This window comes from Bubalus bubalis, chromosome 12, assembly GCF_019923935.1.
Source record: "Bubalus bubalis isolate 160015118507 breed Murrah chromosome 12, NDDB_SH_1, whole genome shotgun sequence".
NCBI lineage: Eukaryota > Metazoa > Chordata > Mammalia > Artiodactyla > Bovidae > Bubalus > Bubalus bubalis.
Window position 1 is genome coordinate 106,121,350 of NC_059168.1, and position 20,117 is coordinate 106,141,466.

The 20,117-nt window shown below is 57.7% G+C and overlaps 1 protein-coding gene across 6 annotated transcripts in view; it reads left to right on the forward strand.

Annotated features, from left to right (window-relative positions):
* Window positions 1-530: 530 nt before the first annotated feature.
* CACNA1B (calcium voltage-gated channel subunit alpha1 B) overlaps window positions 531-20,117 on the forward strand; it is a 212,012-nt gene continuing 192,425 nt past the window's right edge. For all 6 annotated transcript variants that reach the window (XM_025262075.3, XM_025262077.3, XM_044926594.2 and 3 more), the window contains exons 1-3: window positions 531-943; window positions 1,971-2,076; window positions 5,272-5,411. In XM_025262075.3, the coding sequence (XP_025117860.3) occupies window positions 660-943; window positions 1,971-2,076; window positions 5,272-5,411 (530 nt within the window). In that variant the 5' untranslated portion in view covers window positions 531-659. The remainder of the gene's footprint in view (window positions 944-1,970; window positions 2,077-5,271; window positions 5,412-20,117) is intronic.

The window sequence follows — 20,117 nt, forward strand, 5'->3', positions numbered from 1 at the left end:
AGGCAGGAGAGAACCTGGGAGTCAACGTCTTCTTGGAAGAGCCCGGTGATCACAGCGAGGGGGAGGGGAGTGGGCGATGTGGCCGCTGGGAGAAGTGAGGTGTGGAAAACCTGGGGAACGAGGGCCTCCCTCTCCCCGCTTTGGGCGACAGCATCTCGGAGCTGGCGATGCCTCCGGGGTCGGGGGGTGTCGTTTGCGCCGCTCAGCTAGCCGTCGAGGACTCAGCTCCGCCCAGCTCCTCGTCTCAGCCGCCCAGTTCAGCATTTGGTCAGTTGCTGGCCGGGAGCGAGGCGGGACGCGCGGAGAGCGCACACTCACCGCTTTCGCGCAGCCGGGAGGACCCGGGGGCCGAGGCGCGGTCCCCAGGGCCGGCGGCTGGACGGGGCTAGGGGACAGGGCGGGGGCGGCCAGCTGGGGGCGGGGCGGGCGCGATCCGGGCGGGCGGGGCGGGCGCTGATTGGCTTGGCGCCGCCACGTGACCGGCCCCATATAGGGCGTGGCGCGGGCGGCGGAGTCGGGTGCGGCGGCTGCCGGCTGGGCGAGGTCTGGTGCGGGTCCGGCGGCTCCGCGGCTGCTCCGCTAGAGCGCAGGGCGCACCTCGCGCCTTCCGATCCCCGCGGGGCCGCCGGGCCGGGGGATGCGCTCAGCGCCCGGGAGCCATGGTCCGCTTCGGGGACGAGCTGGGCGGCCGCTATGGGGGCCCCGGCGGCGGGGAGCGGGCGCGGGGCGGCGGGGCCGGCGTTGCGGGCGGCCCGGGCCCCGGGGGGCTGCAGCCGGGCCAGCGGGTCCTCTACAAGCAGTCGATCGCGCAGCGCGCGCGGACCATGGCGCTGTACAACCCCATCCCGGTCAAGCAGAACTGCTTCACCGTCAACCGCTCGCTCTTCGTCTTCAGCGAGGACAACGTCGTCCGCAAATACGCCAAGCGCATCACCGAGTGGCCATATCCTGCCGGGTGTCGGGCCGGGTGGGGGCCAGGGGCCTCCCGAGGTCGCGGGAACGGGAACGGGGCGCGGCGTCCGGCGTCTGCGCCTTGCGGGGTCTGGGGGGGCGGCCTGGGCCGGGGGCCTGGGAGGGGGCCGGCCACATGCTGCTCGCAGTGGCCATCTTTCCCGGGGCTGGAGGAGGGTGCGCCCTGGGGAGAGGCGCATCGGGTCGCTCGGCGAGGAGGGGGCGGGGCGGATTCCGGGCCCTCTCGGCGCGCCGCGTGTGTGTGCGTGTTTGTGTTTCTCTGTGTCTGTGTGTGGTCGTGGTGGCGGCGGCCGCGGGAGCGGGCTGGGCGCTGGGCGGAGCCCCCTGCCCCTGAGCTCGTCCCTTCTCTCCCTCGATGCCGGCGCAGATCGCGTGGCCAGCCTGGAGGGCACCCGAGGGCGAATCGGTGTCCGTGTAGGTGTGAGCACCGGGTGGAGGCGAGCCCGTGCGCGCGCCTGACTGCAGGTGCCTGAGTGTGTGAGGGCAGAGCGTGAACCCAGTGCTGCGCGTGCGTGCGCTCGGGACTCTCGGTACATGGGTGTTCACGTGCCTGTGTAGGTACATGTGGCTGCGTGTCTTTAGGTAGGGGTGTGCGCCTGCGCGGGGTCCTTCAGTCGCGCGCCGGGGGCTCACGGCCCCCTCCCTCGGGGAGCGGGAGTCAGGCGGAGCCGCGGAGGGAGCGCTGTCCGCGGTGCTGACGGCCGCGGGGACGAGCTGAGGGGCTGGGAGTCGGGCGGAGCCGCGGAGGGGCGCTGTCCGCGGTGCTGACGGCCACCGGGACGAGCTGAGGGGCTGGCGGCTGCGACTGCGGAGGCGGCCCTCGCGGCGCCCCGAGGATGGGGGAGGATGGGAGCGGGAAGGGTAGGGTGGGCTCCGGACCTGGTCATTCTCAGCCCCTCTGGAGGCGGCCGGGCCCGGCTGCTGCACTGCGCGCTGCCGGCCTTGGCCTCCTCTCCTCTCCTCTTTGGCGCCTCCTGGCCAGTCCTTAACCCACGCACTCCGTTTGAGTACATGATTCTGGCCACCATCATCGCCAACTGTATCGTGCTGGCTCTGGAGCAGCACCTCCCAGACGGAGACAAGACGCCCATGTCTGAGCGGCTGGTGAGTGCTGTGGCGGCGGGGCCTGAGGGCGGGGCGTGCGGTGGCGGCAGCTTGTCTGATTCCGGGACTCTTCAGGACCCGTGACGGGGCAGCTCCCTCGGGCTGGGTAGTCTGGGCATCTAACACTTCCCTCAAGGGTCAGGAGGAGTGGGACAGCCCGCTCAACCCCTGCTGGGGACCTGTGGCTTGAGGGAGGCCATTTTAGCCGGCAGCTGCTCTGCCCAGTGACACTAGCCATCCCTACACCTAAGAAACTCAGAGCTAATGCTGGCACGTGAGAGGGGCCTTCACGACGGCCCAGGGTCTGGAATGCTGGGCTGCCCCTGTCCCTCCAGGCTGTGGTGGGCTTTGGCCCAGGTGCAGCCCTGGTTATCTCCCTCTCTGGCTCTGCCTGGGACTCCTTCCCTGTGGGACCTTTGCTTCCCATGGGATGCACCCTTCCCAGGCTTTCTTCCCAAACATCACCAAACATAGTTCTCACCCGCTTCTACCAGGAGCTCCCAGACCCCATATTTCCCCTGTTGAAGCACTGAGCCCACAGGAACCAGAGTGCTAGGTCAGGGCATCTGGAGGGGCTGGGGCAGAGGCAGGGTGCTTCTTTAGGAGGCAAGCCCCATTCTGAAGGTGAGGCTACATCTAGCCCCCAACGTCCCAGCTGCCTTGGCCCCTTTGCCTGGGCTTGATGTGGGCTCACTGGGGCCTGAGAGACTGAGCTTCAGAGCAGAGAGAAGGAAAAGCGCATGCAAGGGCTGGAGAGGGAGCCTGGGGCCTGGCTGGAGAGTGCTGCAGTCCTGGGGTCCCCGAAGAAGGAAACACTTCTGGGGGCACCAGCTGTCCAGAGGCTGAACCCTTTTCTCCACATCCTGGCGAGTGACTGTTCTTCCAAACTTCTTTCCTTTACTTCAGCAGAGATAAGCATTGATGAAGCAGAGCCTGTTCTGTGCTTGGTGTGGCCCTTGAACAAGGGGTGAAGCAGAGGAGACAGAGTAGGCTGCCCTGGGGGTGCTCTACTTTGTGTGGGCACCTCGAGAAGGCAAAGAAGTGACAGCCAAGGTGGTCAGCCAAGAGATGGGGGTTCGTGGGTTGGTTGTTTCTCTTGGCACAAGAATGGCTGAAGGATTTCAGTTGTGGGTTCGGAGGGGGAGGGTTGTGAAGGGCATCCTGACAGAGTGGAGGGTGGTCCCCGTGGGTGACTCCTGCCCAGACGTGGAGCTGGACAGGCTCACTCGCCCTCTCTGGGGCCCAGGTTCCTGCCGGTGGGGGGCCCCTGACCTGCTGTGAGCTTGGTGGTGGTGCCCGTTCTGAAGGCTGGAGAAGAGGCTGAAAGTAAGAGGAAACTGGGGTTTCTGGCAGGGAGCCTTGAATGCCAGGCCACAGGGCGTGGCAGGGGTGGGGCCAGAGGGAAGCAGGCTGGGGGTGGCAGGGGCAGTCAGGCTCAGGCCTTCCCCCGGGCAGCAGGCTTGAGTGGGCCAGCGGGCCTCCAGCCTCACAAGTGAGGGGCAGTTTGCTTTGTGGTAATTGGGGTCTGTACGCTTGTAAGGGTTGAGGGTTGAGCAGAATGTGCTCACCCCAGCAAGGCCTGGCGGCCCTGGGATGGATGGAGGCTGAACACAGAGGGCCTGGGCAGCAGGCGCAGTGGTGGTCCAAGATCAGGTCTGGAGGCTGGTGTTGCTGCCAGAGGCTGGGAGGCTTTGTGGTGCAGAGGTGCCTGCCCTGGGGTGGGGCCTCCACAGCTCTGCTTCCCACCCACCCGTCAACTTCCCACGTGGCCTTTAGCTGGAGCCCCCAGCTCGCAGTCTCATCCCTCCCCCGAGCCAGCCCTTGCCGAGTGTGGTCAGGGGTGGGGCTGGGAGCAAGGGGTCTGGGAAGGGGCCCCACCCCATCTCCTCGTGTTGGCCGGCTCTTCTCCCACGAACCCAGAGTTGCTCTGAACATGTTTGCTAGGGCCCCGTGTTTATTCAGGGTAGGTGGTCGGCAGCCTCTTCTCTTGGGGAAAGGGGACGCGCTGACTAAACCAGACCAGAAGCGTTGGGAAGGGAATATCCTCGTGAGTCAGCATCAGGATGGTAGGATGGGGGAGCTGGGCTGTGATGGATGCTCTACTGCCTGGTCCCTGGGGGCAGCAGCCTCTGCTGCACGCTGCTACCAGCAGCCATGGGCCAGGAGGCTAGGCTGAGGGTTCCCCAGGTCGGACACGAGAGCCCTGGGGCCCAGGCTCCTTGGGGGAGGAAGGCACAGGCAGCCCCCACAGGAGTCAGCCTGGCTCTCCCCTCCCTGGCCCCTGAGGCCAGGCCTCTCCCTGGCCGAGCAGCCTCTGGGTGGCAGGTCCCACAGTCCTGAGAGCAGGACCTGCCTGCCTCCTCTTTGTCCCCTTCTGTGTCCGTGGTCTGCGGTCAGGCTGTTTCCCTTGCTGACCCTCCTCCTCCAGGGCCCACTTGGTCCAGCTCCTGGGGTCACCTGCACAGAGGCTCTGTCTGCCCCCCGCCCCCAGCGTGTGATGTCCCAGTGCTCCCTGAGTCCCCGCAGCCCATCCTCACATGCTTGGCACCAGGCGGGCCCGGGACGTTGGGGATCTGTGCTCCCCTGTCCCAGTTCTGCGCTCTGTCGTCTCCACCCGGAACTCCTGTCCCAGTCACCCAGCTGGATGCCTCGCCCTCCAGAGGCTCCCTGAGGCCCACCGTGCTTGCTCGCCCCAGAACGTGCATGTTTTGAATATCCAGCAGGTGTGTACTGAGTGAGCGAGTGGGTCCTGGGCTGTGCTCCAGGGAGCTGGGCGTGGTCCCTGCTGTGGTTCCAGCCCACGGTCGGACCCAGGTCACCTCTGGCTGGAATCTGGATCTGCCTCTAACAAGCTGCGAGTCTCTGGCCCAGTTCCTTGGCCTCTCTGTGCCTCAGCTCCCCAGCGCCCAGTGCCTGTGGGATGGTATCAGAGTGTTGCCCTGGTGACTGCAGGAAGCCCTCACGTCTTGTTATTGGCACTATTGCTCACTCTGCGGCAGGGTGTTGGGTGGGAGCCCCTCCTCACGTGACTGGGTGTCACTGGCCGTGGGGATGGGGCCACCTCTGCGTTGGGGGAGCCTGGCAGAGAGCACTGAGGCCCATGCTGAAAGGACCATCGGGGGTGTCATGGCAGGGCTGGGGGTCCTCATCGGCCATGTCCGGGCGGCGGTGACCTTGCTCTGCACTTCTCCTCAGGACGACACGGAGCCCTACTTCATCGGCATCTTCTGCTTCGAGGCTGGGATCAAGATCATCGCGCTGGGCTTTGTCTTGCACAAGGGCTCCTACCTGCGGAATGGCTGGAACGTCATGGACTTCGTGGTGGTCCTCACGGGGTAGGTGCTGGGTCTGGGGTGCCCTGTGCACGGAGCTGGCTCGGGCAGCAGTGTCCACGCTGGGGGCCGGTGCTTCTTGGTGGTCCTCATGGGTGGGTGCTGGTGGACAGGCATTGTTCTTTCCCGGGAAGAGCCTGGGCTGTGATCTTGGCTGAGGTGACGTCGAGGAGATTTGTCCTCGGCAGAGCTTGCTTGCGGAGCTGCTGGTGCTGTGGTCAGGTCCGCAGGGCAGGAAGGGCACTGGGCCTGATTTTGTAAATCCTGGGCTGCAGCCTGGCCTCTTTCACCCCATGACCTGCGGGCACACGTGCGCTTCCGAGTCTCCTGCCTGAAGCGTTCGTGGGCACGTGCTCCTGGAGCTGCGCTTTGCTGAGGCTGTGCCTCTGTACTCACAGCTTCTGGTTCCAGGAAGGCGCTTAATCAGTGTCCCATCCCCCACTTTCCTTCTCAAATAGACTCTAATAATTACCAGCTTGTGGTTCCCAAGCTATCCAGGAGATCCAGAAAGTTGCCTGAGGCTGGGCCGGGGAGGGGGAGGAGAGTGGGCAGAAAGGCTCCTCATCACAAGGCCCCCTGCCTTCAGGGCCTCAGTCTCTCCACCTGCCTGATGGTATTCAGGGCCTCTGCCCTGTTCTGAGGTTGAGCTGCCATTGCCCCGGCTCTGGGCTGCCCTCCGCCTCTGGCTGGGGTGGGGGTTAAGTGCCTGGAGTTTGCTCCAGAAACCTGTTTGCACAGCCCAGGTCCCAGAGGCCCCGCCCCAGGGACTGCAGCCACTCTTCCTGGAGCTTTGTGGTCCCAGGGAGGCTTGGAGCCCCACTGTGGCCCAGAACTCTCCTTGCAAGGGACAGGTAGCTGTGGCCAGGGCTCCTGTGCTACATGTGAGGATAAACAGACTTGGCTACATGGCCTCTGGGCTCCAGATAAGACCCTCAGTGCAAGCCCCCCTCAGTGCCCTGCCCCATCCTCAGAGGCCGGCTCTCCGCCTGCCTGAGGTGCTGCTGCTGGCTCCGGTGGTGGCTGTGCCATGCCCAGCACGGGCCAGAATCGAGGTGCCTCGCTTTCAGAGGGTCTCTCCCTGGAGATGACCGAGGGGCCGGTGGGCCTCATGCTTCAGCTCCTTCCTGGCCTTCGCACCTGTGGCACCAGCCTGTCACTGGCTCTGATCAGATGGGCACCACGGAAATTGGACATAATAGGCTGGGCAACTTTCTAATCTGTTCCATTTTCCCTAATGACCAAGGAGGGAAGGGAGCAGGGAGCCTTTTGTTGGGAGGCGTGCCATCCTGCCGTGTGGCGCTCACCGTCCACACCCGTCTGCTGCCTGAGGGCAGGTGGCTGCGGGAGCTTGTCCAGAGAGCCCTCTGAGGTCCCACTGATGGGGTGTGGTGGCAAGTGTGGGCCCTCGGAGGGCAGGGTACGCCCTGTGGTCCACTGGGCACCGCGTGGGCTGTCGACAAATGTCATGGGCTGTTTACATCGCTCTGCCTCTAGACCCGTGTCCCTGAGGATATTGATGTCTTATTTTTCAGAATGTCCCCAGAGTGTAGCCCAGGGCAGGCCCCCAGGAGGGTCAGGGAGTGTCTGCTGAATTAATGGTCTCTTGAACCTCGAGTGCTCTGTGCTCGAGCCACCTGGGAGCTGGTGAGGGTGGTGGGACCGAGCTCTGGGGATGCTGTCCATGGTGCTGTTTGGGCTGCTGGGAGTGTGGCAGGGAGGTCCGTATCAACCCCTTGGCAGGACCCCTGAGTCTTCCAACAAACATATCCTGATTCCAGGTTCAGGGAGCCTGGTCCCCCGTGAGGGCTGGGAGACCTCCAAGGACAGCTGCTTTCTCTTGCCTGTTGACCACTCTCTTGGGCTCACCTTCCTGGAGCCCCAGCAGGGGGATCCCAAGGGTCCCAAGACCATAACCCTGCCCCCAGCCTGGCCTCAGAGATCCTGCCCTGAGTCCATCTGTTTCTCCATCTCCTCTCTCCCACCTTCACGTGTGCCCCTATCCCTCCCTGCCCTGGCTGTGTCTCTGTCTCCCCTTCTCTCTCTCTCTCTCCCCCTTTCTTAATCTCTTGGTCTTTGTCTCCCCATTTCTAAGCTTCTCTGTATCTCTGCTTTTTTATCTCGTCTTCATCTTCTCTATTTCTTTACCTCTCGCTGTTTCTCTGTCTCAGTATTTTTGCTTTCTCTCTCTTATTCTTCCTTTGCCTTTCTCTTTCTGTTTGTTCTGCGCCTCTCGTATGGGTCATGAAGTCTCTGCTCTCACTGTCTGTGAGAGGAGGGCTGGGAGCTGTCACTGATTGTTTCCAGGCTCCCTCTCTCTGCACCTTGTCCGCAGGGATTGTCCTGAGTTGGGAGGGAAGCCCCCAGATGGGAAGGTGGTCTGTGTGCCACGGGGGCTCACATGCTGCCCGGAGTCACATGGGGGAGTTGCTCTGCTGCTCTTGCTTGCAGCACCTGGGGACTGGCGATGTGTGTACACGTGTATGTATGCATGTGCGCACATATATATGCCTGGACTGCATGTGCGTGCATGCACACACGTGTATGTGTGCAGCAGTGCACACAGGCATACGTGTGCATGTGTGCATCCATGCACACACGTGCATCTGTTCATGCACACATGCATACATGCATTTGCATGTGCACGTGTGCACACATGTGCACGTGTGCGTCTGTTCAGACACACATGTGCACATGTGTAGACATGCAGTTGTGTGCACGCATGTGCGTATGTGTGCACACATGCATCTGGGCACCCACGTGTATGTGTGCATGTGCACAGCTGTGTATGCACGTTTGTGTGCGTATGTGTGTGTGTGGTGCATGATAGAAGGGGGCCTGTCTGCTTTCGGGGTGAGTGCTGGGCCTGGAGAATCCAGAGAAGAGCCCTAGCCCTCCTGAGCCGAGGCGCCTGTGGGCAGCCAAGGGGCACTGCTCCTCATTACTTTGTTGTTTTTAATTAGGGTTTACTTAATTGGTACTCAGAGGGCTGGAAGCCCCACGGTGAACAGGGAAGGCCACGTTGCCTGGTGAAGCCTGACTTGTCCCCGAGGCCAGCTGGGCTTGCTTCTGCTTCTGGGGCTGGCATCTGGGTGTGGGAGGTGCCCTGGATGGGACTGTGGCCCTACCCTGCATCGGGGAAGCCTCTTAACCTCATACACTCCCCTGTGAACTATGCCTGGGCACACCCTTGGCATTGCGGGGGGACAGCGATACAGCACCCAGTCCTGCCCACGGAGTGGGGGAGGGGCTGTCCTGTCTGCGCATTTCTAGCCACTTGAGCTGCCCTCGTCCGCTGCTGCCCTGCCCACTGGTCATCCCTTGATTGCTATTTATTCAAAATTGGAGCTGAGGACACAGCAGTGAGCAAGACCCCCAGCCCCTGCCCTGCGGGCTGTGTTCCCAGGGGACCTGGTCTCCCTGGCCCTGCTGTGTTCCCTCTAGGTGCCCAGAGGCTCAGCAGGAGCGGCGGGTGCAGGCTCATGGCCACATCGTGGGGCCTGGGGGCAGGTGTGCTGTGGAGACCACACCTCACTGACAGTACAGGCTTCATGTTCCCACGTAGGAAAGGGGTTAAGGAGAACACGGCACGGTCTGGACGGCTGCGGCTTTGGGTAGGCCCAGTAGTAAGGGGCTGAGCCCGCTAGACATTTGGTGAGAGGCCATGGCTGACACTGTCAGTACCAGAACACAGGTGTCTCCGTGGCCTTTAGAGCTCAAGATCAGACAGGACCCCCAGGGGAAGGGTCTGGAGAAGAAGCTGTCCGTGGGTGAGCCTGGGGACTCCAGAGCTGGTAGGTTGGGACTGGCCAGTGAGGTGGGTGGGGTCGGTGTTTTAGGGAGGAAGGGCGTGTCCTTCTCTAGCAGGGGTGCGGGGAGGCTGGGCCACCGAGTGCAGCGGCAGGCAGCCTGCGGGTGAAAAGGTCCTCGCGGATGGCCTGCGTGGAGGCTCCTGCAGGCCCGGAGGGCCCGTGGTGGGCACCCAGGGCAGCTCTTCCACCTTCGGGGGAGTTTTTCAGCAAAGCCAGGCAGATAACTGGGCAGTGGTGGGAGGCAGAGGAGGGGCAGAAGGTTTTATCACGCGGGGGCCACAGCCTGGCCCTGGAGGCAGGACAGCGGCGGTGCAGCTGGAGCGCTGGAGCGACGTCTGGGTGGACCAGGGCAGCCGGGACCCTGCAGTCCATGCTCACCTTTCTGTGACTTCAGTACACCAGAGGTGGAGCTCAGTGCGTGCGCTGGCTTGTCAGATGCGAAAGCAGGAATGGGGTGAGAGTGCTCTGCGTGCCCGTCAGCTGAGGCTGGTGTGGGAAGCAGGTGGTGTGCAATGGAGGGATGGGCTTGCGGGCAGCGTGAGTGAGGACGCTGCGGCCCGGCCTCTCGCCCTCTCCTGGGCTCCTCTGGCTGGTCACCTTCCCTTCTCTCCCCGTTGACCCTCTGGCCGGCTGCCCATCCCCTCGTTCGTGTGGAAAGTGTCTGTCAAGTGCCCTGGTTGCTAGGGACACAGCAATGGACACGGAGGCTGCATTTCCCGGGGACACAGGTGACGAGCAGCCTGTCCACGTGGGTGTGAAGTGCAGTGATGAGCAGGAAGCCGGGCGGCGAGAGTGAAGTTCCCCTTCGTGGGGTTCAGGGAAGGTCCTTAAGAAGGACCTTGAGCAGAGCAGCAGGTGGGAGGGGGTTGGGCGTCCTGAACCTGGGAGGGGGCATGGGGCAAAGATGCTGGGAGGCCATGGGGGCTGCTTGGGGCTCTGGGTGCAGGGGCTGACCTGGGTGGGGTGCTGATGGTGGGGAGCAGTGCCCAGGAGGAAGTGGTGGGCTTGGACTGGCTGGGCTGTGGGAAGCACTGCTGCTTGGAAACTTGCTGGCATCCCGAGTGTGGCACGCATGCTGCCTGCCTGTCCTAACTGCTGCTGTGCCCACTCCTGCACTTTTGCCCTCCCTATCCCCAAGGGAGCCCCCATACCAGCCTTTGGTCCCGAGGGGTTGATTGCAACTGGGAATCGGGGCAGGGTCCTCTCAGACCATGAAGACTTGGGCCCAGAGTTCCCCGCCAGTTATGGCCCAGCCTGGAGCTTCCCTTGGGGAGAGGAGAGGTCTGTCCCAGCTCGGGCAGGTAGCTCCCTGCGGACAGTTCTAACCACAGCGTCTCATTTTACTCCAAATTAAGCTGGGATTTCTTTCCAGGACATGTAATTAGAACTCAGGGTCTCCAGTCGCTGATCTGAGCCTCCCGCGTTGCCTAGGGAGGGATGTCTGTGTCCACGCCCTGCCCTGCCTCCCCAGAACATGGGCCTGGCTGGGGGCGCTGCCAGAGGGCGTGGGAATGTGGTCCCGGGAGGCTGGGCCCTGGGGGATACCACCCTGGGTGAGGAGGGGTCCAGCAGGTGAGGGCCAAGGTGAGCAGTGAGCTTGTGCCCACGTGTGGGAGCCAAGGGCACCGTGCCTAGCCCCAGGTGACCGGTGACACTGGGTCTGGAGGTGGACTGACCTCGGCTCATGACCTCGGGCTCTAGAGCTCACGTTTGGGGCCGGAGCCGCCCGTGTGGGCTCTTCCTCTGTCCCGTGATGTGGTCCTGCAGGCGGGGTCTCTGATGCCTGCTCAGGTTGGGGGTTTGCTGGACCTTCTCTTCTATCCCCACCTGAGGCTGGGAATCGCTGGGACAGGGAGGGGCCTGAGTTCTGACCAGTGGCCCCTGGAGCAGCAGAGGGAGGCTGTTGGGGACCGCATCTTTAAACTCTCCCCAGGCAGCATCCCCGAGGCATCGCTGATAATTCAGAACAGGCTTGGCTGCTGTGTCTGCCTGGCTCCCAGGTGCCTGCCTCCTGCCAGTGGCCCCACTGGGCTGCCAGCCCCGCGCTGGCGCCAGAGGCAGGGGTAGGGGGGTCCCCGCCTCCCTCCGTCTGCACCCCTGCCGCTGGGTGTCTGCTGAGGGCGGCTCACTCCACTGCTCGCCTCTCAGTATCTCTTCTCCTGGTTCCCCTCCCACTTCTTCCTATGCTTTAGGATTCTTCACACCCTCCTGGAGGGCTGTGGGGAGCCAGAGCCAGGCCCTTCCTGGCTGCTGCCTGCAGATGCCACGCCATGTGCTGAAGGAGAGCCCCCTCCGACCAGCTCTAAGGGCCTGGCGATCCTGGCAGGACAGGGGCTGCAGGCTGCCGGCCTCAGGCCCGGAGCTCCGCTGTGCTGCACTGCGGGGTCCTGGGTGCTGGGCCCCCTGGGGCTGTTGCAGCTGGTGCCAGAAGCATGCTGAGACCGTGTGCCTCTGTAGAGGCATGGTAGTCGCTCAGTCGTGTCCAGCTCTTTGCAACCCCATGGACTGTAGCCTGCCAGGCTCCTCTGTCCTTGAAATTCTCCAAGCAACAATACTGGAGTGGGTTGCTATTTCCTTCTCCAGGGGATCTTCCTGACCCAGGGATTGAACCTGGGTCTCCTGCACTGCAGGCAGATGGTTTGCCATCTGAGCCACCAGGGAAGCCCACCCTCTGCAGAGGTGGCAGGGAGCAACTGCTCATCTCTCCATGTATCTTGTGCCTGGTGTGCCTGCAGAGGTCACAGGAGGTCAAGTTCATGCCTGGTGGGAGTGGGAGTGTTTGCCTGTGGCTGGTGGATATCCCTGCAGCTGCTCAGGTGGGTGGGGCAGCTGGGCACTGGACTCTGCCTTTGTGTTCAACTTGAGGTGCCTCTCCTCACCCCATTTCACACTGGTGAGCCCACAGCTGCAAATTCACAGGAGGTGAGAATGGTTGTTAATGTCCTCTTGTGTTGCTAGGCCTGGACTGGGGAAAGGCCGGAGAGCAGGTCCTCCTTGGCTGAGCGGTGGCGGGCCGCTGGGAGGGGCCACTTCCTTCCCTGCCACAGCCCGTCTGAGTCACACAGACCTGGAACCTGCGGACCCCCCGCAGGCCGCCTGCACAGGCCCCTGGCTGTCCTGTCTTCACCCAGCTGGCCGCCCCACTGTGCCCCACTTTCTCCAGGTCTCAGCCTCTCTGGGGAGCCCCTCTCGGAGCCCTCATCACTCCAGCTGGTGGCTCCCTCTCTGCTCCCAGAGTGTAAGAGCCCATGTACCCGGGGCCACTGCTTTCAGCGGGATGGGATGTGGATCTGTGTTTCTCTGCCTGGCGGCCTCTGCCCTGGTCTTGTCCCAGGGGCTTCCCTCCTGGCCGGCTCCACAGATGGACTTTCCTCTGCAGAACCTTCCCCTTAGCTTGGGCGCCGCACAGATGTCTGAGACGGGGGTCAGGGGCGGAAACAGCAGGTGTTTGCTGTCTCAGTTTGGAGGCTGGATGTCTAAGATCAAGGTGCCCGCAGGGTTGCCTTAGGGGAGGTGTCTTCCTGCTGGTAGGCAGCTGCCTCCCCACTGTGTCTTCCCGGGCCGCTTCTCTGTGTCTGCAGACACAGTATCTGGTGTCTCTTCCTGTTCTGTTAAATTAATCCTTTAAATTAAAGCCCATCCGTAGGACCTTGCTCAACCATTTACCTCCCAAGAATCCCATCTCCAGATACAGTCCCATTGGGAGTCAGAGCTTCAGCAGAGAAATCTGGGGGGACACAGGTTAGTCTGCAACAGGCTGCGCTCAGACCCCAGGCTCCTCTGATGAGCCTTGGTGCTCCAGTTCCCCGTGTGCAGTGAGTGTTGCGGGACTGAAACCCAGCGGGGGAGTGGGGACCCCTCTCAGCCCCCACAGGAGGCACGTGACTGATCCCGGGCGTCTGTGTGGCTTCCAGTCTGGGTCTGCGGTGTCTGTGGTGTGGTGGGCCCAGGTTGGTTGTCCGTAGGTCCTTTCTCACTCCTCGCGGTCGGTCATCAGCCTCCGGGGTCTGACAGCAGGGACTGTGGACTGAGGTGGCTGAAGGCAGGGCTGCCCACTCCCCTGGACCCTCTACAGCCTGGACTGGGGCAGGGGCTGAGGGAGGGCACTGCTGAGCCCATGGGGGGTCAGAGGGTGTCCTGGGTGTCCTTCAGCCACCTGTCTGAGGGTAGGCATCCCCGAGGGGGCCTCCAGCACCACCTGCCCTGTCTGCCTGCAGACCCCTCCCCAACACCTGCTGTCTGGGACCCTGGTTCTGCGAATGCAGTGTGGGGGCAGGGAATGGGCAGGAAGCGAGAGCATCCTTCCCATCTCCTGGTCAGTCCTTGGGCCTGGTGTTTCCACTGTCCAGCCCTGCAACACAGTGACGCAGGGGCACAGCAGGGGCACGAGCGAGACCCCTGTGTGGCCAGGGTTTGGTCTCTGTGAGTGGCTCCTTCCGTGGGGTGAGGCCCCCTGGGGTCGTGCGCTCACTCCTGTGCTTCTTTGGGTCCCTGGCCTGGCAAGTGGGCAGCGTGGGTGCAGAGCCCTCTGGTGAAACACCAAGTGGGTGGGGCTAGAACGGCGAGCAGACCAGGAGGGGAGAATGAAAGCTCGAAGCTGGCCCATGAAGTCTCCTCGGTATTGGCTGCTCTTCTAATGTGATCGTCCCATGACCTTCCTGAGCTGGATGCTATTATTAACATCCCCTCATAAAAAATTAAATATCTTATCTTGAGCTCATCACAGATTTGCAGTATGCACAGAGGGTGCTGAGGTGCTGTCCAGGGAGGCTGTAGCATGGTTTCACAACCAGAGTGTGACCCCTGCACAGTCAGGACACGAAGGACCTGCCCTTCTGTGTCCCCACCAGGACCCGCCCTGTTGCCCTTCTGTACCTGCTTCCACTTTCCTCCGGCCGCACTGCCCCTTAATCCCTGATGACCATAATCCAGCACCCATGTCCATCACTTTGTCACTTCATGAGCATTAAATATTGGTAATGGAGTCGTGCCTTTGGGACTGGCTCTGTTCACCAGGGTGACTCTCTGAGGCTGGCTGAGTCACATTGCTGCACATGTCTATACTTTCTCTTTACTGCCGATTGTCTCTCTAACTGTTCACCTGTTGAAGGACAGGCGGTTTGTTTATAGCTTTTGAAAGGTCACCCACAAGACTGCTCTGCCTGTCTATGCACAGGTTTTGTGTGAACATAAGTTTCCTGGATGAACGCCTGGGAGTGCAGTTCCGGGGCCGTACTGCAGCGCATGTCTGGTTGTTTAAGATATTACCAGACTGTTGTCCGAAGCGTCTGTGCCACTTTGCACGTTTGTATATTCCCACCAGCAGTGTAGGAATGATCTAGTTTCTCCATATCCTTACCAGCATTTGCTGTTGTCACTGTTTCTTATTTTAGCTTTTCTGGTGGGTATGCAGTGATATATCATGGTGGCTTTGATTTGCATTCCCCTAATGGCCACTGATATTGGACATCTTTTCATGGGCTTGTCTGCCATCTGTATCTCTATTTTGGTGAAATGTCAGTTCATGTATTCTGTTCAGGTTCTAATTGGATTGTTAGATACTAGTTGATTTTCTCCCAATCTGTAGTTAATTTTTTTTCATCCTTGTGATGGGGACTTTTGCAGAGCAAAAGCTTAAATCATAATGAAGTCCAGTTAATCAGTTTTCCCTGTTATAGATAGGGCTTGTGGTTTTGAGTCTAAGAACTCTTTGCCAGAGCTACGTCATGAAGATTTTCCCCTACTTTTTCTCCATGAAAGTTTTATGATTCTGTATTTTACATGTAAGTCTGGGATCTGTTCTTGAGTTGGGGTTTGTTTCAGGAGTGAGGTTTCTTTCAGTTGAGATTCTTTTTTGTTCGTTTTCTGCCTGCATGTGGGTATCCAGGTGCTCCAGTACTGCTTGTTGAAAAGGCTGTGGCGTGTGTTTCCACCTCTGAAGTATTCTGTCCCTCGGTCAGAAGTCAGCTGGCCGTGTGTATGTGGGTCAGCTGGCCGTGCGTATGCAGGTCGCCTGGCCGCGTGTATGCGGGTCGCTTCTGTTCCATCGATCTGTGTCCTTCTCTCTACCAGATTTACACTGTATTGATTACTAGAACTATTTAAGTCTCAAAATTGGGCAGACTCATTCCTCCCACTTTATTCTTTTTTAAGAAACTGTTGTAGCTAGTCTAGTTTCTTTGTTTCCATATAAATTTTGGAATAACCTTGTCAATATATATACAAAATCTTCATAGGAGTTGTATAAAATCGGTTTGTTAATTTGCAGAGAATTAATATCTTTACTATGTTGAGTCTTCCAATCTATGACCATGACATGTCTTTTCATTTATGTAGAACTTATTGATTTCTTTCCTCTGTATTTTGTAGTTTTTGGGATTCAAGAGCTGTGCATGTTTTGTTAGATTTACATCTAAAAGTTTTTCTTTTATTTTTATGTGTGTACAAATGGTACAGCATTAAAAATTTCAGTGTTCAAATATCCATTGCTATTGCTACGTAGAAAGGCATACATTTTTTAATATTATATTTGTTTTTATTTCTGTAACTTTGCTGAATGCACTTATTAGTTTCAGGAGATTTTTTTTTTAAAGATTCTTTGGAGTTGTCTATGTAGACAAGTATGTCATTTGCAAATGGAACAGTCTTGTTTCTTTCTGCCTTCTCATTCCTTTTTCCTCTTATTACATCAACTAGGACTTCCAGTGCGTTGAGTGAGAGAGTGGGCACCTTTGCCTTGTTTCCAGGGAGGAAGCACTCACCCCTCCCGTGAAGTACCATGTCTGCTGTAGCTTCCTGTTTCCCCTCGCTCAGCTGGTAAAGAAGTCGCCTGCAGTGCAGGAGACCCCAGTTCGATTCCTGGGTCGGGAAGATCTGCTAGAGAAAGGATAGGCTATCCACTCCTATTCTGGCCTGGAGAATTCCATGGACTGTATAGTCCATGGGGTTGCAAAGAGTTGAACACAGCTGAGCGACTTTCACTTTCACTTTGCTGTGGGTTTTTGTAGATGCTGTTTATTAAGTTGAGGTAGTTCTTCTCTATTCCTTTTTTTCTGAGAGTTTTTGTCATGAATTAGCTTTCCTCTTGTCAATGTCCGCAGCTGCTGCTAAGTCGCTTCAGTTGTGTCCGACTCTGTGTGACCCCATAGACGGCAGCCCACCAGGCTCCCCTGTCCCTGGGATTCTCCAGGCAAGAATACTGGAGTGGGTTGCCATTTCGTTCTCCACCTGTCAATGTCAGATTTTATCAAATGCTCTTTCTACATTGATATGCTCATGTGACCTTTTCTTCCTCTGCCTGTTAATATGGTGAATTACAATGATTGATTTTTGAGTATTGAACCAGACTTACTTCCTGGATTGAACATGGTCATGGTATGCAATTCCTTTTATATACTGCTGAATTGCATTTGCTAGTATTTTTTTAAGGATGTTTGCATCTGTATTCATGAAGGCTATTGATCTGTCAATTTGGTTTTTTTTGCTTTGTTTTGTCTTTTTTTTTTTTTTTTGGTAGTCTTTGTATGGCTTTGATATCAGAATAATACAGGCTTCCAAAAATGGATTTGGAAGTGTTCCTTCCCCATTCTATTTTCTGGGAGCCATTGTCTAAAAGTGCTGTGAATTCTTCTTTAAATATTTGGTAGAATTCTACAGTGAATCCAGTTGGCCTGGAGATTTCTCTTTAGGGAGTTTTAATCTTACGGATTCAATTTCCTTAATAGTTAAAGGGATATTTGAATTATCTATTTCCTATTGGGTAAGTTGAGGTAGTTTTATTTTTTTGAGGACATAGTCCATTAAGTCTAAATTTCAAAATCGTGTGTGTAGAGTTGTTCACAGTAGTCCCTTATTCTTATGATGTGTGCAGCGTCTGTGGTGGCAGCCCTGTTTCATTTCTTATACTGGTAATTTACATCTTCTCTCTCAAGCGCTCTCTCTTTTGGGAGGTTTGGGCTAGTCTTGCTAGAAGTTTGTCAGTTTTATTGATCTTTTCAAGGAAATAACTTAGTTTCAATAATTTAAATTTTTTTTTTTCAATTTTACTGTTTTCTGCCCTCATTTGTATTGTCTTCTGCATTCTGTCTGCTCTGAGTTTGTTTTCCCTTCTTTTCCTCGGTTCTTGTGGCGGGCTCAGATCAGTGACTTGAGACATTTTTTCTTTCCTCGTGTGTGTGCATTAAAACTTGCGCACACTTGAGCTGTGTCTCACACATTTCAGTATGTTGTATTTTCAATTTAATTCAGTTTCATGTGTTCTTAAATTTTCTCTAGACTTTTCTTCAATCTATAGATTGTTTAGAAATGTGCTATTTGTTTTCTACATGTTTGGAAATATTCCAGTATCTTCCTGTTACTGATTTCTAGCTTGATTCCATGTGGTCAGAGAACACAGTCTGTGTGATTTTGATTATTTTAAATTTGGTTTATTTTAGGCTCAAGATACGTCTACCCTTGTTTATGCTTCATGGCACTTGGCGAGAATACGTATCTGGCTGTTTCCGTGCGGCGCTGCACGCGTGTGCAGTAGCTTCCGTGGGCGGCGCTAACGAGCCTCTGTAGCCGCGGCGCTTCTCTCAGCTGGCGCGGCGGGTGCTCGCTCCCCGCTTACAGTAGTGCCTTTGTCTGTTTCTCCTCCCGTCTCTCTTGGTTTTGACTTCGCGTATTTTGCGGCTCCGGCGCTGAGTACACACAGGCACACGTCATTCATTGAGTTCACTCTACTGCAGATGGTGCATTTTCAAAATTGAAGGCTTGGGGTAGCCCTGCTTTGAGCAGGTCTGTTAGCACCGTTTTTCTCAAAAGCTTGGCTCTCTCTGTGCCTCTGTGCCATGTTCCTTTCATTTTGGGGGTATTTCAGACCCTCCTAGAAGACTATGGCTTGTCAAGGGCTCCTCTTCTTTCCCTTGCCTGCGGTTCCCATCGGCTTCTACAGCCCTGCAGCCCCGCCCCGCCCGGGCCCGTCTCTGGGCCTGAGGTCTTGGTCCTTCCTGCTCTTCAGCCCCTTGGCTCTTCCCCGCGTTCCCTGTCTTCTACAGTTGAGCCCATCCTCTTAGCTCTTCACATCGGCGCCTGTAGTTTTCCGTTATAAATTTTCCGTTTAATTCTTCTTTATATTGTTCAGGATACTTTCTTGTTTGTTTCAAACACGTCAGTGGTTGTTTGTGGAAAGACTGTCATAACTGCTACAAAATCTTTGTCAGAAAATTTTAGCACCTCTGTTATCTCAAGGGTCAGAATCTATGATTGTCTTTTTTTCATTCAGTTTGAGATTTTTCTGGCTTTTTGATGAATGAGATATGATTGAAATCTGGACATCTCCACATGTTTTTCTGAGACTCTGGTTCTTATTAACCCTGTTTGAGCTGGGTCTCTGATCCTTCTCAGTAAGGAGACAGGATTTTCTGCTTTGTCACTTCTACGTGGAGTAGAAGTTCAGGTTCCCCGCTCAACCATCATTGGCAGGGCCCCTCATCTTTACAGGGAGGAGGTGACACTCTTACTTTACAGACTGGAAACTGAGAGAAGCTCAGACATTTTGCAGGAACCAGTGCAGATTCCAGCTAGACTAAGCCAAAGTCCAAGCTCGTAACCGCCAGCTACCCTGACCCTTGGGAGTGCGGGAGGAGTACTGTTTACCCTGAAATGAAGGGTCTGATGACAGTGACGTGAGGGCATCCACCCCCAAGGTTTCCGTGGCTGCGGTGGGTGAGCTTCCTGGGTCATGCTGACCTCCCTGGTCAGAGCTTTGCTGCAGGTGACGAAAGTAGTAGCGTCTTTCACGCTGGACAGAAGCCTTCAGCCAGTCCAAGGGCGCAGTGTCCACATGGGGCCATGTCCAGATGGGTGGTGGTCAGGGAGGGACTGGAGAGCATCTCTCCAGTGGTCACTCACCATGCCCCAAAGAAGCTGGGGGCCTGGAGCCCCTGATGTCCACTCTGTGTGGTGCCTACCTGCCCTCTAGCCCTAGAGGAGGGGTTGGAGGGGGTGAGAACATGTGGCTGGACTTTCCTGTACTTTGGGCACGCCCCAGCTCCTCCTCTTCTTGGGTTGTGAGCCTGGACACTTGGATGTGCCATCTGAACCTCAGTTTCTTCCTCTGTATGATGGGACTAATGGTGCTGACCTCCGAATGTCCTTGGTTTGAGGTAGACAGGTGTGATGTTTTTATTTGAGTGAGCTGTGAATGTCATGTTCTCTGGCTTGGGGGCCTGCACCTGCCAGGGCTGACCCTTCTTCAGCCTAGCCTGGAGTCTCTAGGCTTTGGAGCAGGCTCAGGGCCTCTAGTGCAGGGCCCTGTGCTTTATGTGCAGCCCAGGATGGGGCTGGAGTGGGGAGCATGGCGGAGGCTGAGGCATCTTTGGCTGAGACCAGGAGGCTGTATCCATGGCAACTGTCTCAGCCTCCTGGGCAAGAATCAGCATCTGGAAAGTCAGTGACAAAGAAGTTCCTGGAGATGGTGCTGCCCTTGCCACATGTCTGCCCGTAGCTCTGTGTCTCCCTGGGCATGGGCCTGACCTGGAGACCGTGTACCCACCCAGTGTGAGCCAGGGCTGGGGCAAGCAGGTGCAAGCCTCCCGCAATGTGCTCCTGGCTTTTCCCTGGAGCCCCACGCCACCCCTCCCCCGTGACAGCAGTAACAATTCCGAGGAGGCCGATGCCAGACCCTTCTTGCTGAGTGGTTGTCCAAACTGCTCTGTTTTGAGAGTCAGAGAGATGTCCATGGCAATTGTGTGGGGCTGGCAGCCTGGGCGTCTCTGCTGTCTTTGTCAGACTTGATGGACTGGGGGCCTCAGGGAGGGCTCCCAGCTTGGCCTGTGGAGGGGCAGGGGTGACCCCCCATCATACAGCAGATGTGGAAAGGCAGGGTGACCCAACACAGGCAATATGATGAATATGC